Source organism: Tachypleus tridentatus, chromosome 13 (assembly GCF_004210375.1).
Source record: "Tachypleus tridentatus isolate NWPU-2018 chromosome 13, ASM421037v1, whole genome shotgun sequence".
Classification (NCBI taxonomy): Eukaryota; Metazoa; Arthropoda; class Merostomata; order Xiphosura; family Limulidae; genus Tachypleus; species Tachypleus tridentatus.
This window is the reverse complement of record NC_134837.1, coordinates 22,683,693-22,701,980: the sequence shown is the minus strand read 5'-3', so window position 1 is coordinate 22,701,980 and position 18,288 is coordinate 22,683,693. Positions and strand designations below refer to the sequence as shown.

Here is an 18,288-nt window from a genome sequence, read left to right as displayed (position 1 = left end):
ACGTTTGGCATGACGGGGATTCAAACCCACGGCCCTCAGATTACGAGTTGAGTGCCTTAACCACCTGGCAATGTCAGAGTCGGGAAAATGGGCATATAGGTTATTATATCTATTATACATTAGTAGAAGTTATGGAAAGCCCGAAGCCTTCTGGTTGGAAACAAACAACCTTAACACAGTACCACTAGCTATTATCGAGACTGAATCATTACCAGAATTATGTATAGTTGAAAAGTTATTAATTATAAAGGATTAGTGGAAAGTATACAGCAAGTGATATGAAGCACCTTTATCTGATTGAAGATTTTTGTCATCTAAGTACAGTTAACTGCCCTTATAGATTTGTATCAAAATTTACAAGACAAGTGACAATACTGCACTAGCAAACCCATAAGTTCCGTAAAGCATAAATGCATCCAAATATGAAAAAGAGCTGTAATATATAAAGTAACAAATTTTGAAATGAGTACCTTTGATCCGAACATAAATGGTGCTCTTGACTTTGTTCACTTCATTAGAAGCTTCACAAGAATAATACGCTCGGTCATCAAATTCAACTTCTTGTATAGTCAGTATATCATTAAAGTGAATGTCACTGGACTCGAACATGATGTGACCAGCTGAGCCATTGATTAGAACATCGTCTGGAACAGAGCGTACCATAACGAACATACGAAAAAAATATATAGATTGTTAACAACCATTTAACATTATTACAAGTTGGTTGATATAGTTTTCTATATCTGCATGAGAAGATTTTAAAACATTATTTTACCGCAAAATACGCTCACAATTTTTGTTACTATTTAAGACACGTAGACTTTATTGTATGATGATCTTTTCATTTCTCTGCTGAAAGTTCTACGGTACACAAATTACAAAGAACACTTTGTTAGCTTAGAGCAAAATGCATACTTATATTAAAATACTTCATTTATAATTCCATAGAACTCATGTTTTTATTATAAGAGTTTGGCTCTGGTTAGAGTTCGAAATGAAATCAAACTATTATTTGCTTCACCACTAAGAAAAAGCTTGAAAATGAAAGCTTATGACTTTCTATGACACGAAATATAAGTTTACAATTACAAGTACACCTTGATATATTCAATTCAAGTTTTGGTGTTTGTTTGTTTAAACACAAAGCTACAAATATTCTAGCTGTATCGTATCGCCGAGCTAATACCTTTAAGTAGATCAGACTAAAAAAACACATTCATTTCTTAACTTATTTTTTGGTATTCGAGTTTACTAAGTTTTACACTTAGAACTCCAATACAAACAATATTTAAAATATTTTAAGAAATGCTTACAACTTTTAAATATATTCATACATACCCTTTCTCCAAATAATTTTAAAATTTTAAAATACCAATTGATTGTTTTGTGTGTAAAATATAAACCTTAACAGAACCACGAGATTATTGACAATTATTGATAGGTGGAATAGGTGTGTAGTAGACAGTTTGTTTGCATTTAAGCGCGAAACTTCCCAATTAGCTGTCTGCACTGTGCTTACCACAGCTATCGAAACATTTCTATCGGTATGTGTCCTTATACTTACCCCTGAAACACTGGCTTTAGTAGGAAGTTATAAAACCAGTAATTTTTCACCTTATTATAACGTTATTTTTAGAACAATAAACAAAGTGATTTGTTTCAATATTAAGTAAACATTTAATCCAGTTGGATCTAAATCTGACTCAGAAAAGGTTTTTTAAGTATCCTTCCCATAATTAATCCATTTTTGGTGACATCATACTATTATTGTCAGAATGTAGTCCTTATACATGGCGTTCCACTGTAACTTATATCGACTTTGTTTTTTCATCTGACCTACTAATTTGAAATATTCAAGATAGTTTAAATTTAACGTAATAAGTCCATTTAATAATATATTGAAATGCTTTATTGAAACATACAGGGCAGTTACAATAACAAGAAAATCCTATGGAGATGTACCAGATCAAAATTATTGATTAATTTTGTCATTTGGAAATACAACTATTATTATTACCATTTAATCTTCTTCCAATAACTTGACATTCACATTCAATTTTTCATTCTTTAACAAATCACCTATTAGAAGCCAACATTTGTATACGTATATATATTTTTAGAGAAAATTAATACTGATAGAGTTAAGAAAATTAAGTTAAAACAAAATCAAAAGAAAGGACTGTGTTAAAAATAGCAAATCCAAACGTCTAACTATTTACATTAGTTTGTTATAGCCCAAAACAAACCGAAACAAATAATAATTTGGCTACCAATTAGTGCCTATCTACCATAATGGCGGCTGGAGTGCTATCTTCAAGAGATAAGTTTATTTAATTTACTTACCTGCAATGGTAGTACGTTATTTTTCCTTATTATATTTTTCAATTAAATTTTGTCTTCTTTAATTTAGAGAACAGTCACCGTCCCCACTTGTCTGCATGCAGTGAAGGATGATATGAATGTGGGGCGTTATGGGTCTTAGCACCCACATCTCGGTCTCTTAATTTCTATATTTTTAATTTTACTTTCGATTGGTATTCCATTACTTTATGTTATTTCTTTATATGAGACTGGCGAATGGAAGTTAAAACTGATAGACGGTGTATCCCCACTGTAATGTGGGTCCTACTTCCTCAGTCACCTCCATAACCCTAGGGTACATTTTATACCCCATATTATAGCTTGTACCCTGGGATCCTTTAAATTAGTGCAGTGTTTTTATTTTTATTTATATTTGGTTATAACAAACTATTATATATATATATATATATATATTAGTAAAACTTAGGTGTTAAATGTCCTCACCTTTGTACCAAGTGATTACAGGGGGAGGTGTGCCTTTTACTTTACAGTGAAGCACAAGTTTGTCTCCTTCAACAAGGATATGAGACTTAAGGAATTCTTCAGTGAACTCTGTGCGAGCTGAGAGAAATTTCACATTACAGTTTAAAACACTGAAGTGTCCAGATTTCATAAGAAACAGCAGCTTTTAAAAATATAAATGAGAAGAGATTCGTTTGTAGTTTAAACCTTATCTTGTTTTTTACATTATGAGTATAAATTCGTATTAAAAACTACAAGAATATAAAGAGTCAACGACCTATACGTGCTCTTTAATTTAAAAAAACAATGACTTGATACGTAATCCTGACAACAAACTTCCAAGAAACGTTAATTGAATGGTATTTAATTACACGCCTGCCTTGTCACAATATTGAAGAATTGAACTGATAGTTAAATGCACAGTGATTAAAGGTTTTAGTAAACTTTAAAAAGTAGCATGTTTTTTTAAAAAACAGCCAGAATAAATTTCTATTACAAGAATGGTCAGTCTTTATTGCTATATGCAAAGAGCTTTAAAAATCGCTTGTTTGAGCACATTACACCTGCAAAAGGTCTACCAACCATAGTGGAACAAAAATGATGGATTCTTTTCGAAATTTACGCAACACTAATATCACATATATTCAGTAAAACAACAATCATTTACATGTTGTAAAGATCTACAAAAATGTAATATATATATTACAGTATTTATATTTACATTGTCAACAAATAATCAAGTATTACACTATGTCACACAAATTTTGTTTTTGGATAATATGTGTTATTTCTAAACTGCTTATGTTGTAAAAGTACAGAAAATGGCCATTATTCCCTTCAAACGTTGCTTTTGTGACCTGGATAATGAAATTTATAAATTAACCGATTCTCTATGTAAAAATTTGCACATATCCATCTACATAAGGTTTGAATAAAACAGCATATGAATCAAGATTTACATGTATTTATACTAAAGGTATACAAAAATGTTTGGAAGTGAGTAGTTTTTCGAGATTTGCGACTGTAATATAAATCACTTTCACGTATCAGTCCTCAAATATAGTCACCCATAATGTTTTCGTTATAGGTTCCCAGGGCCCAAAAGCAAAGTTTAAAGAGAAAAATATGTCTTTTTCATTTACTTTTGGCATAAGCAATTAGAAAATAACACTTTCTGCCCAGGAACAAGAAAAAGTAAAATTTTGTTACATAGTGTTATTATGTACAATAAGAAAATAAAGAAATATCACAATCTTTCATTGCAGAATTGGTATATTCATATTTACATCGTCAGCACGTGGTCAACAACCGACATTCAGGATTTTTTTATCCACATGTGGTTAAGAACCGCGAAACATGAACAGGTATAGACTAGAATATCGTTTTTACACGGTACATACACTGGTTTGTTTTAACAACACGTGGCCAGTCAGGACCAAAACATGAAGAGATATACAATAATATGTTCAGGTTTATTTTAGCAACATATGGTCAGCCATCATTAAATATCAACAGATATTCTGGTACACTTTAAAAAGATATGATCATCCACTATGAAACACGAACAGATGTATACTACTAGTGACTTCTCTCACACAACGAACAAACAAGTTTGCTTCACGAACAGATGGTCAACCACCACGAAACGTGAGCAGGTACAGACTTGAATGTCCATTTTACACAACGTATATTCAGTTTCGCTTTAAAAACAGGTGGTCAACCACCACGAAATATGAACAGGTACAGACTTGAACGTCCATTTTACACAACGTATATTCAGGTTCGCTTTAAAAACAGGTGGTCAACCACCACGAAACATGAACAGATACAGACTCGAATGTTCATTTTACACAACGTATATTCAGGTTTGCTTTAAAAACAGGTGGTCAACCACCACGAAACATGAACAGGTACAAACTTGAATGTCCATTTTACACAACGTATATTCAGGTTCGCTTTAAAAAACAGGTGGTCAACCACCACGAAACATGAAGACATATGTACTAAAATGAGCAGATTTAAGCCATTGCTTACCTTTCACTTCAATAGTAGTATTCACGTTCTCATCAACAACGCAAGTATATTCTCCCACGTCGTCATCTTCAGTGTGGTGGATAACCAGGGAATTGTTTTCAGAGAAAATGTGCAAGTTATCCGAAATTATAACAGGATTTCCATTTTTCAGCCTGCGGGTAAATGAGATGAATATCGTACATAGCTTTATCTGTCATAAAATCCCCAGGGATTTGTTTTTCTTTTTAATGTGTAGATTGTGAATGCATATATAGCGTCAATGTAATGACACTTAGCGATATAACCTTGGAAACTGGTTGTGGTTTGGAACAAGAATTAGTTAAGTATTTCGAGTTTGCAGTATTGGTCTGTCACTGAATTTGAAATCCACAAGTATTAGAAATATATTGCAAATATATATTCTTATTGTGTAAAAGTATTATTGTTTGTTTTGAATTTCGTGCAAAGCTACTCGAGAGCTATCTGCGCTAGCCTTTTTTACCAACGAATAGTGGAATTGACCGTCACATTATAACGCCCCCACGGCTGAAAGGGCGAGCATGTCTGGTGCAACTGGGATTCGAACCCGCGACCCTCAGATTACGAGTCGAACGCCTTAACCCACCTGGCCATGCCGGGCCAAAAGTATTATTTAGTGTTTGTCTGGACGTATTTCATTACTTTAAGTCATAAAATCTGATCAGTCATTTATAACGTATTTCTAGAAGGTTTTTTTGTATAAAGTCTTTGTTATTCTATTGTTTTATATTATTAAACAATACTGACTATACACACTCCTTAAAAAGAATGCAGTTTTCTTCATTCTTAGTCTTTATGTTCTGTGAAGTAATATAAATTAAAACAAGTGTGTTAACTTATATTATTGTTCTTATCATTGTTTTGCTAAAGGTAATTGGTTGTTTTAAGTTTGTCGTAGATAACAGAACTATAATCAGCGTTGCTGCTCCTTAGGCCTGAATTTAACAACCTGTTGAAGAGACCTACAGTATTTAAATATAGGTTGATTGACAGTGTTGTTGTGTTTATTCTGTTAGTGCCAACCTATTTATTTATAAATTCTATAAACACATAAACATCATCAAGATAAATATATATATATACACACATTAACGGTAAATACATACAGTCATGTGAAAAAGCTAAGACACCCTATGAAAGCCTGTGTATTTGTGTAACATATATTTTGGATATATAGATATTTAATCTCAATTTCAACAATACTGAGAGATTATGGGAATATGACTAAACAATTAAAACTGAAGAAAAGACTTGATGTATACATATACACACAATCATCCAATCTTAAAGCCAGCCGTTACTATTATACATTTATCAAGCTTTCTCTTGAACTAACTTAAATTTGCTGCTTGCCCTACATCTGAAGGCAATCCTTCCAAAAGCCAACCACCCTGTTAGAAACATAAAATTGTCTTAGCTGAACATCACTGTTATTTATATTTGTGTTAATATTCTTGTTATTAAGTTCAAACAAATGATGTGTAAAGACTATCAATTCCTTTTACAATCTTAAACAATCAGATCCTCTCTAACTCTTAAACATCTCATTCAGAACCTCTCTAACACTTAAACATCTCAATCAGATCATCTCTAACACTTAAACACTTCAATCAGATCCTCTCTAACTCTTAAACACTTCAATCAGATCCTTCCTAACTCTGAATTCTAGTAACCCTCCTCTGAGCGCTTTCCAACAATTCAATGTCTTTCTTAAGGGAAGGAGCTCAATACTGAACACAATATTTCAAAGTTGGTCTAACCAGTGACCTATAAAATTAAATTATAACCTCTTTAGACTTGTATTGATATTTCTTTGTATACAACTTAAAATCATTTTTGTCCTACCAATAGCAACGGTACACTGTTTGGATAGGTTTAGTGACTATATCAATTATTACCCTAAAATCCTTTTATTTCAAAACAATGTTAAGATTATTCCCATCCAGTTTATACTTATAATTCAAGTTATGATAGCCCACATGCATTATCTTGCATTTATTACAATTAAAACCCATTTGTCATTTAACTGTCCAACTCACTAAATGATCTAATTCCTTTGGTAAATCAGCAGCATCCTCTTTACAGCCAGTAACAACTAAGACCTCAATATCATCTACAAATCTACATAATTTATTGACCATTCTTTCGTCTATGTCATTAATGTACATCAAAAAACAAAGTTCCTAAGGCTGAGCCCTGAGGTACACCACTTGTAACATAAGTCCAGTTTGACTGAACTCCATTATAACAGCCCTCTTCCTTCTTCCATCCAACCGCTCTTCTATCCAACTTACTAACTTATCCTTCACACCTACAAATATAATTTTACAAGCCTTTTATGTAGCACCTTAGCAAATGCTTTCTGAAAATCCAGATGTATCAAGTATACACCTTAACCGTCATCTACATAAGCAGTAACCTTTCGAAGAATGTCAAGATATTTGTAATTCAAGATTTTCCCTTAATGAAACCATGTTCACTGTCCAATAAAATTCTAAACTTTGTTAAAGGAATTTGTAAAGCATCTTTTATCAGAACTTTCCAAAACGTTTCCTACAACTGATGTAAGACTAATGGGTCTATAATTACTGTGGCCATTTTTATGATCTCCCTTGAAATTCCGATCCTCTGGTGCCTGACCACTATTCAAGGATTGACGGATATAGCAGTAAGTGGTTCACATATCCAATCTTTAACTTTCTCAATCTTTAAATTTCTCAATTTTTTTATTGACGAACTCAGAATTAATACAGTCATCTTGTTCGATCTCGTTTCCATCTGCCAACTGTTCAAGGTGTAAATACACTTTCAAGGGATATATTTCTGTATATAAAATTATTAAACTATTTTTTAATGAATAAAAAATGTACTAAATAAATACATATAACTAAAACTCAGAGAATTTTTACTACAAATTACTAATAATTATTCTTAGTTAAAAATAAGATAACTTAAGATCATGGCACTACTTTACGTAGATGAAAAACACGACAGTCACAGTAAACTTGGTATATTAGTATGGTTCAATGTCGTGTTAATTAGTGCCTCTACCATACTGGGGCCAGGAATGTAAACTTCAAGCGGTAACTTTCATCTTACCCCCAAATGACAGTACCTTATTTTTTTATTTGGTATTTGTATCCTTTTATATTTATTTTTTCTCATTCTTATTTTAACTTGGGAGAGCAGTCACCTTTCTACAACTGTCTGTTGGCAGTAAAGGGTGATATCGATGTGGGACTTGTGGGCTTGAGCACCCCCATCTTGCACTCCTAATTTCTAGTCTAATTGTGTCTATTTCTTATGAGAGATAAACGAACTGGAAGTTAATACTGATAGATGGTGTATCCCCACTGCAATGTGGGTCCTAATTCCGCAGTCACTTCCAAAAAATAGGATCATTTTATAATCACACGTTGTACCCTAGAATGTTTTTAAATATTCAGCGTATTTTGTTTAATTTTTTATTTTAATGTGTTTTGTTTTTGACTTTTAAAAATTATTGTTATAATATACATATATATATATATAAACGAAAAACACAGTACATACACACATTCATGTTAGACGCACCATACATCAGTTTACAAAAATAAAACGGTATTTAAGTATACAAAGTAATGTTCTACATTTTAAATTATGGTAGTACATGGTGTCTTCGCATATTTTTGAAACACGAGAATATAACTTTTTACCTCAAACAATAGCAGGTTAATAATTTCAGTAAAACTACAAACAGATATGTATTTTCTGGTAAACAAACTTTTTTGGTGAAAAAATGGTTACTAAAGTGACCTAATAAAATGTATCTAAATAGCAAAAAAATTAGAATGGTACCTTTTTCTGTAAAACACTTGTATAAACTCAATACATGGACAAAAAAAATGTTAATCAGTAATGACGAGAAAACCCACTTGTAGAGAAAAAATATATATGTAAACACGGCTCGTTTGGGTTGAAAAAATATTTATGTAGAGGAGCGAACAACGTTTCCACCTTCTTTAGTCATCGTCAGGTTCACAAAATGTTAAATCGATTGATTTTTTAGAGCAGAATACAAGTAGTCTTTTCACTAAGAAACAAGTAAACCTGTTAATAACTTTTATAAAAGTGAAGTAGCATTTTTTTTTTACCTTCAGATGATAGGCTTATAGATAGGTTCCGATTTTTTCTATTTGTCGTTGTCGTTTTCAGTTTAAAATTTTACACTCTTAGCTCCTCCATTTTTTGACCAATGTGAGATTAAATTTGAGGCTAAATACTTTTGGCTGATGTATTTAATCATGTCTAAAGACTAACAGTTTAATTTACTCTAATTCTGCCTAAAATATTTTCAATTTGAGGGTAAGGTGGTGGAGTTCCTGATGGTTAATAAAAATGAATCGGTATACGTGCATTCCACGCTTAGTATTGTTGGCACAGAAAAATATCTCATAGATTAATTTAGTCTAATACTGCCTGATAGAATTTCAAGTGCCGCGACTATTGGGAATTCCCTCTTATTTATCTTAACAGTTGTTACCACTTCTCAATCGCAAATTGATCAAAATTTTGATAAAATTTCTAAAAGTAGAATGCTATCTACCTCAGTAGCTTCTAAACTCTGTCCGGTCCGAACGTGATCATCCGTTAATGAATCTTAAAATTAGAATAGTATTTATTACTTTAAAGCCACTAAATGTCATGTTTCGTAATAATGTACTCATTTAAAAAATAACATTTATAAAATAAAATTTTATAGTCTACCTTATACTAGTTATATATATAAAAAAACACTATTTCTAACTAAAATGGTTATTAAGTTGTTATATTTTGTAAATAAACAAAAGTAATTTCCATGTTGTAAAACTGGGTTAACCACACTATTTGGTAAGAAAGTAATACTTTGCTTGACAAATTTTGTAAATGTAGAATTATACATTTATAACAGTTGCATCACACTATTTGGTTAGAAAATGGTAGTTCAGTTAAAGACTGTTATACATGTAAAGTAATAACTTTTACCCTGTAATCTGTCTGAAAACATTATTTAGTTAATAATTACAAAATCGAATAAACCTAATATACAACGGTCTTCTAAGCTCCTACTTTGATAGAAAGTGGTAACTTGAATAAATACTTTAGTAAAAAAAGAATTATACTTTATCCCTCAAAAGTCGCTAAAAACACTAGTTGTCAGAAGTCAGACGGTTAATAATTTCTGTCAAATTGCAGTGGTAGTACCTGAAGACTATTCCAAACTTATTCGGTTGAACATTGATATGTCAGACTTGAATATTTCGAATAAATAGCTGATTTCGGTAATGTAATTCAATCTCTTCCTTTAACTTCAAGGTTTATTGCATTTGATACTTTAGATTTATTATTAATAAAAACTAAAGTCGGGGTCTCAGATCGGCTGTCTCAATCCTCTGATATCTCGATGAAATTCCCAAGATCCTCAGCATTTCCATATACAGATGTTGTTTTTTTGTTGTTTTGTTGAATTTCGCACAAAGCTACTCGAGGGCTATCTGCGCTAGCCGTCCCTAATTTAATAGTGTAAGACTAGAGTGAAGGCAGCTAGTCATCACTACCCACCGCCAACTCTTGGGCTGCTCTTTTACCAATGAATAGTGGGATTGACCATCACATTATAACGCCCCCACGGCTGAAAGGGCGAGCATTTTTGGCGCGACGGGGATGCGAACCCTCGACCCTCAGATTACGAGTCGCACGCCTTAACACGCTTGGCCATGCCGGGCCAAATTTGTACAAGCAAACAAAAGTTTGGCATCAAATTTTATGAGATATTGTTTAACATTATACAGTTTTAAATTCCTGAGGATAATTCAAGAATAATTGCTACTTTAGAATGTTTTATTTTGGCGTTAATTTCTTCAACTTATTAAGAAATGAGTCACTGGATTAACTATAATTTATAAATGCCTCCAGCGGTGCTCTAAGGCCTTTTTGTCCTTCTGAAAGATCTCTGTATCTTGATTCTCAGTCCATGACCATACAATATCACCATCATTTAAAATAATCAAACTTGCGGGAATATTTTGAAGTTAGGTAAGAGGGAAAAAAGCCACTTGGAGCTAAATCGGGTATGGGGTAATTAAGTAATTTGAAGCCAGTAGAGTTCAAAACGACACGCGACACGTGAGATGGGGCATCGTTCTGATGAAAGAGCACACCCTTCTTGAGCTATACTCTTCTGTTTTTTTCCTTGAATTACTGACGTAAATTGTTGATCAAGAATGTGTACTTACCTTCTATAACTGCTTTATCTCTACAAATAACATAACCAAATATTTTTGTCTCTAAGTCAAAGCGACGAACTCACGTTTCATCCACAGTTAAAATTCTATAAAACCACTGGAAGAAGCGTTGGCTTTCACCAACTTCAAACCATTCCTACTCAAGTGACAACATATTTAGAACCTATTTGTCACTAATCTTACCTATGCTCAAACTGTCGTTCTGAATGCTTGCTACAATACTTTTATAGATTCCAACTTCTTTAATTCATAATGGTAATTCTTCTATCATATGTAACCAACTCATCAACTTTGTGTACAGTTACTGTTTACATTGATGTCTACAGTGCCTTAAATCATCGTACCATTTTGTCACTGTTGAATATACCAAAACATATTTCCTAGTCTTGCTTCCATTTCCAAGTGAATTTCTTGCGGGGTCATTTTCCTTTGACAAACTATTTGATAAAGGAAGGAAATTCGATTTCCTTCAACGTTTAACGCCTCTCACTTATTTCCTTCAAAAATACACACTGAACTAAATAAACTCGTTAAGATATACGATATATGTTATTTACTCGCGGGCTCGGCATGGCCAAGCGTGTTAAGGCGTGCGACTCGTAATCTGAGGGTCGCGGGTTCGCATCCCGTCGCGCCAAACATGCTCGCCCTTTCAGCCGTGGGGGCGTTATAATGTGACGGTCAATCCCACTATTCGTTGGTAAAAGAGTAGCCCCAGAGTTGGCGGTGGGTGGTGATGACTAGCTGCCTTCCCTCTAGTCTTACACTGCTAAATTAGGGACGGCTAGCACAGGTAGTCATCTAGTAGCTTTGTGCGAAACTCAAAACAAACAAACAAACAATTTACTCGCGAAAAGGTTAAATTTAATATTATCAAAACAAGCATACATTCCAGTTTTTATTTACGATGGGCAACGAACTTTTCGGAAAACCGCCGTACGATAGTTAAATATCACCATTGTTTATATCTGGTTCCTGTGATATAGTTCATGTGGTAATTAACACGTACATCAAGGAACGGAGTCAGCAGTTTCGTAAGAAATAATGGTTCATGTAGTTATTAGTGAGTATCGGAAGAAATGGGCTCAGAGGTTTAGTGAGAAATATTACAGTAATATGCTGTTTTTGTTTTTAATATCTGGTACTACTGATAATGTTAAGTTGCTATAAGAACATACTTTATGTTAAAGTTACCACTTTATTCAAGCAATCGAAACATTAGTGAAGAAATGTATTTACTCGTATTTTAGAACGTTTTTGTGTTTTGTTTCATGTTTTTGTGTGAAAGCACTTGTATACAGTAAAACTTATTCAAACGGATATTTTAAACATTTTTAAGCCAAACTCAAAAAATGAGAAATAAACCTAAAAATAAATTCGATTAAATCATAGCTTACCAAGCCATAACTTACACTAATAATATTCGAACACTCACCAAGTGACGTTTAAAGAATTATCATCAGTTGTATTGCACATCAACTCAAGAGGTTTAGGAACCTTTAGAATCAGTCCTTGTCCTGGCAGTTCCTCATTAGTCAGTATCATGTTTTCTACAAGATGGGAAATGTTTTATTTACAAACCTGGTCAACGTAAAGACTACTAAACTATTCAACTTAAAACCTGTTTACTTGAATTTATTCCATGAAACACTGCTTACAAATATATTTGTCTTACATAAAATAACTACGTATGTTATAGTAGAGCGAATATTGTCCAGAACCTTGGTACAAGTAGACGAAGAGAATATATCATTCTCAGTCGTTTCTAAAGATAAACATATTCGCTTACACAAATCCAATCTGTAAACACAATGTATTTCAAAACCCCTTAGTCATATTATAAAAAAAAACAAAAAACAATACATCTAAAACTTCATGGTCATATACAATAACATGATCTATTTAAAACTTTATGGTCATATACAATAACATGATCTATTTAAAACTTTATGGTCATATACAATAACATGATCTATTTAAAACTTTATGGTCATATACAATAACATGATCTATTTAAAACTTTATGGTCATATACAATAACATGATTTATTTAAAACTTTATGGTCATATACAATAACATGATCTATTTAAAATTTTATGGTCATATACAATAACATGATCTATTTAAAACTTTATGGTCATATTATGAAATATGTTTCATTTCCTGGTAAAAAGCAAAGTTTTTTTTGTTCTTTTACTGTACTAAAAACTAGTTTATCTGCAGGTGAATAGTGGAAACGATTTATATTAAAAAATGTGCGAACTCCATTGTATGTATAATTCGGTGCATGGTATACACAACTCGACTCCAATTGCGAGCTGCACGGTAAACACAACTTAACGCTTGGATAGTAAGCTGCAAGACAAAATCGCTGAAGGCAAACGAATGCTGAACTGTATCCAAATATTTACTTTTTTTAATTAAAGATGTTATGACAATTGTATTGACGAGAACTGCACCATTGAAATATATACGTAATTCGGAAACGTTCAAATCAAAAACATTTTATATTACTCAGTATGTTTAGGCTATGAATAACTAACTGTCATCAGTTAAGATAAATTTATTTTAAATTAAAAAGTGAAAAAAGAAATGTGTTCCTTACTTTACAAGCTATTGAGTTATATTTTACTAGGTAGTATTTTTTCAGACGTTACGAGAAACACTTGATTAATCTAACTAGGGTGTAGTGGTAAGTTAGAAACAGAAAGAAAAACAGTTGAGACGTTAAAAACATTAGCATGTATTTATTTCATATTATAGGGTATGTGTTTTTTACATAGCAAAGTCATATCGGGCAATCTGCTGTATCTACCGAGAGGTAGTCGAACCTCTGATTTGAGTACTGTAAATCCGTATACGTACCGCTTTCGTTTTCCCGTGGGGGGTGGGGAACCATGTAAGAGATAGTAAACATGTTGAACAAATTTTTTGTGATGACGAAGTTGCATCAGGGTTCACGATACCAACGTAGAAATGTATTCTTAAAATCGCTCCGTTTACTATTGCATTGTTTTTCAGACCCTAGATGGCACAGCAATACATCCATTTCGGATACTAAGTATATTGTCAGCTTTAACAAGTATCTTGCCGTTTACTCGATGTCTATTTTGTTCACTTATAACCAAGTCTGTATTTAAAAATATATGTTGCTAATGTACACAACCATATATAAATTAACAGGTCATCTGTTGAAATTCAGTGTAATACTAAAGAGACGAGTAACGAAGTGCATAAAGATACATATAGAAGTGTGAAATACTCCACTATAAATTTAATTGTTTGTTTGTTTTTGAATTTCGCATAAAGCTACTCGAGGGCTATCTGTGCTAGCTGTCCCTAATTTAGCAGTGTAAGACTAGAGGGAAGGCAGCTAGTCATCACCACCCACCGCCAACTCTGGGGCTACTCTTTTACCAACGAATAGTGGGATTGACCGTCACATTATAACACTCCCACGGCTGAAATGGCGAGCATGTTTGGCGCGACGGGGATGCGAACCCGCGACCCTCAGACTACGAGCCGCACGCCTTAACACGCGTGGCCATGCCGGGCCCATAAATTTAATATTAAACGTAAAGAAATACAGATGATTTGAATGAATGAATTCTTTAAATATTTAAGTACATTTTTCTCTGAACTGTTTATTTACTGCGTTGTTTTTGAGTCAATACATTTTTATTTGGTTAAAGAGTCTCAAACAATATAACGTTTTGAGACAGCAAATACAATCTTTAATAATAGTATGAGTCACATAAAAATTACCAAATGTAGTCAATATTATACCTAATCCAACTTATCATTACTAGGGTTTACTGTGTATCTAACTGACAAAGAAACTTACGATTTCACCCAATATTTTGCTTAATTATTTACAATGAGTATTGTAATAGAATACACAAAATTATTCAATATGATGTATTATGTGTATCCTTTCACTGAATAATTTTAGGGTTAATATTCACTTGGTAATTCTTTGTTTTTTTTACTCTATGTAATTTTCTAATTAAAGTTTCTACCCAGCTAGGCTTGATGGAAAATACTGCAAATACGTAAAACAGACCAAAGCACTACGTTTAGTTACTTGAAGATGTTTTAACTTTCATGTATGAAACTTTACAGTCAACGTTTTACCAGTTCTACAACAAATATGGGATAAACATAGAATAAGTTTGATTTTAGGTACTAGAAATATCATTGATTATAGTCATGCCTGTAGAAATAAGAACGGAGTAGTCAACGGTATATGATGTTGTAGACCAGTCGCTATTCAGTTCAGAAATTATAGTTTTGCTTTACACTAGCATCTAAAGGAAGGATATTGGTTTGCAACCAGTAAAGTAGTAGAGATCTTTCGCCCTCTGTGAAAACCTAGTTATCTAACGTACCATAAGAAAAAGAGTAGCCCATGAGTTGGCGGTGGGTGGTGATGACTAGCTGCCTTCCCTCTAGTCTTACACTGCTAAATTAGGAACGGCTAGCGCAGATAGCCCTCGTGTAGCTTTGTGCGAAATTTAAAACAGACAAAATAGCCTAGTTGCTATGCACCATAAAACGTCAAATCCATCCACGCACCAATCGTTTTATTTAATATTGTTATAAGCATACGTATAGGGTATTTCATTATACAATGGAAAACAAAGTTATTAGTGTATTACACACATACAAACATACGTATTTCTAAGGGTACATGTGACACAAGTTATCTAAAGAGTAATTTATAAGAAACAAACTTTAAGGTGCCTCACACTCTATAGAGAACAACATTAACCACCAAATATACAATATAAAGCCTGCAACCACTTCTTTAAAATTTTTACTTTTACAAAAGCTTTTAAAATGTAATTTTAATCCTTATTAATTATTTTAATTTCAGACTCTTCTACGCTAACCGTTTGATTTTTAACTTCTGTTTTCTGTTTATTATTATTTCAACTGCAGATTATAAGTTCCACGTACCAGTTTAAGCAAAACTTTAGTTCTGGCCCATGAATGACTGATTTTGTTTTGTTTGTTTTTTTTTACATTCTGGGGCATGTTGGGTTAACCTAATCGCATTAAATTAAACTTGTAATACGCAGTTACTTAGTTATGTGCACTACTACTTATCGTTATCGCGGGTTCGAATCCCGGTCGCACCAAATATGCTCGCCCTTTAAGCATGGGGGCGTTATAACGTGACGGTCAATCACACTTTTCTTTGATAAAAGAGTAGCCCAAGAGTTGGCGGTGGGTGGTGATGACTGGCTGCCTTCCCTCTAGTCTTTTTGTTTGTTTGTTTTGGAATTTCGCACAAAGCTACTCGAGGGCTATCTGTGCTAGCCGTCCCTAATTTTGCAGTGTAAGACTAGATGGAAGGCAGCTAGTCATCACCACCCACCGCCAACTCTTGGGCTACTCTTTACCAACGAATAGTGGGATTGACCGTCACATTATAACGCCCCCATGTTTGGCATGTTTGGCGCGACGCGGGCGCGAACGCGCGACCCTCGGATTACGAGTCGCTCGCCATACGCGCAAGGCCATGCAAGGCCTCCCTCTAGTCTTACACTGCTAAATTAGGGACGGCTAGCGCAGATAGCCCTCGAGTAGCTTTGCGCGAAATTCAAACAGATTTATCGTTATTGTTTCTATTGATCCATATTTTAACATTAAAACAGGTTATATCACAATCCGATATTTATGCATCCTCTGAACCTTATGTGTACCTATGATTTGGATAATATTTAATTACTAGTTTGATTATGTGTAAAGTCGTGTTATTTAACGTTAAAAACAAATATATTTTCATATTTATTTAGCTAATTTTTATTACTGACTGAATATTTTATGCGTTTCACTAAAGATTATATAGCGTTGTTTGGTTAGATTATAACAGCTGCAAGTGCCTAAAGTGGAATAGATAAGGACTCCTCGTGTTGAATTCTATAGTGAATATCGTTAAAGGGCACCAAATTATTTTCCTCTCTTCTGGACATTAAGTAACTGAACGACGAACAGGATTTTCAAAACGCTAAAAATTGTAAATCTGGCTTCTGGCATTTCAAACTTTTTTCTGTACAGACATCCGTGACTTATGTTTTCATTACACAAACCATGTCTGAAATATCTTTGCTATAGATGTAATAATTTTTTGTTTAAAATTATTTATAGAGCTCTCTGAAGTTAGTTAAGTAAAACTTAAGTCAGTAAGTTTACTTACTGAAATATTTACACACATGGTAAATTTCTCTTTGGTTCTAAAACCCCTGGGATGATTCGCAAAGACATAACTCTTTTCTAGAAAAATAAATAATAATTCATCTCTTGGATATCTCTAAAACAAATATATTTTTTACGTGTTGTGACAAAAGGTATATAAATCAAGTTGACCTCTGTCAGATAAAATCCAATACATGAACCACTCAATGAGTTTATTTTTAATTCTAATTAATCCAGTTCTCCTACTGATATGAATTAATTGCATTATTAGAACACGCATTCCAAAAACGCCTAAATTCTATTGTCGTGGGTACCTTACCTACGCTACTATCACAACATTGAATATCTTATTAATCCACTTCATAATAGCTTTTAAAACCCAAACCTTACGTATATTCAGCATAATATTATAAATAGAAGGATAAAAATCATTTGAAGACCCAAACCTTACGTATATTCAACATAATATTATAAATAGAAGGATAAAAATCATTTGAAAACCCAAACCTTACGTATATTCAACATAATATTATAAATAGAAGGATAAAAATCATTTGAAGACCCAAACCTTACGTATATTCAACATAATATTATAAATAGAAGGATAAAAATCATTTGAAGACCAAAACCTTACGTATATTCAGCATAATATTATAAATAGAAGGATAAAAATCATTTAAAGACCCAAACGTTACGTATATTCAACATAATATTATAAATAGAAGGATAAAATCATTTGAAGACCCAAACCTTACGTATATTCAGCATAATATTATAAATAGGAGGATAAAATCATTTGAAGACCCAAACCTTACGTATATTCAACATAATATTATAAATAGAAGGATAAAAATCATTTGAAGACCCAAACCTTACGTATATTCAGCATAATATTATAAATAGAAGGATAAAAATCATTTGAAGACCCAAACCTTACGAATATTCAAC

General features: G+C 32.9%; 1 protein-coding gene across 2 annotated transcripts in view; it reads right to left on the bottom strand.

Annotated features, from left to right (window-relative positions):
- The window catches only part of LOC143239944 (basigin-like), a 77,269-nt gene that overhangs the window by 12,043 nt on the left and 46,938 nt on the right, over positions 1–18,288 (bottom strand). Inside the window, exons 7-10 of one of the 2 annotated variants that reach the window (XM_076481617.1) lie at positions 12,574–12,688; positions 4,858–5,009; positions 2,806–2,922; positions 471–644 (exon numbers count right to left, since the gene is read on the bottom strand). In XM_076481617.1, the coding sequence (XP_076337732.1) occupies positions 471–644; positions 2,806–2,922; positions 4,858–5,009; positions 12,574–12,688 (558 nt within the window). The remainder of the gene's footprint in view (positions 1–470; positions 645–2,805; positions 2,923–4,857; positions 5,010–12,573; positions 12,689–18,288) is intronic. The other variant, XM_076481618.1, reaches the window with a different exon arrangement.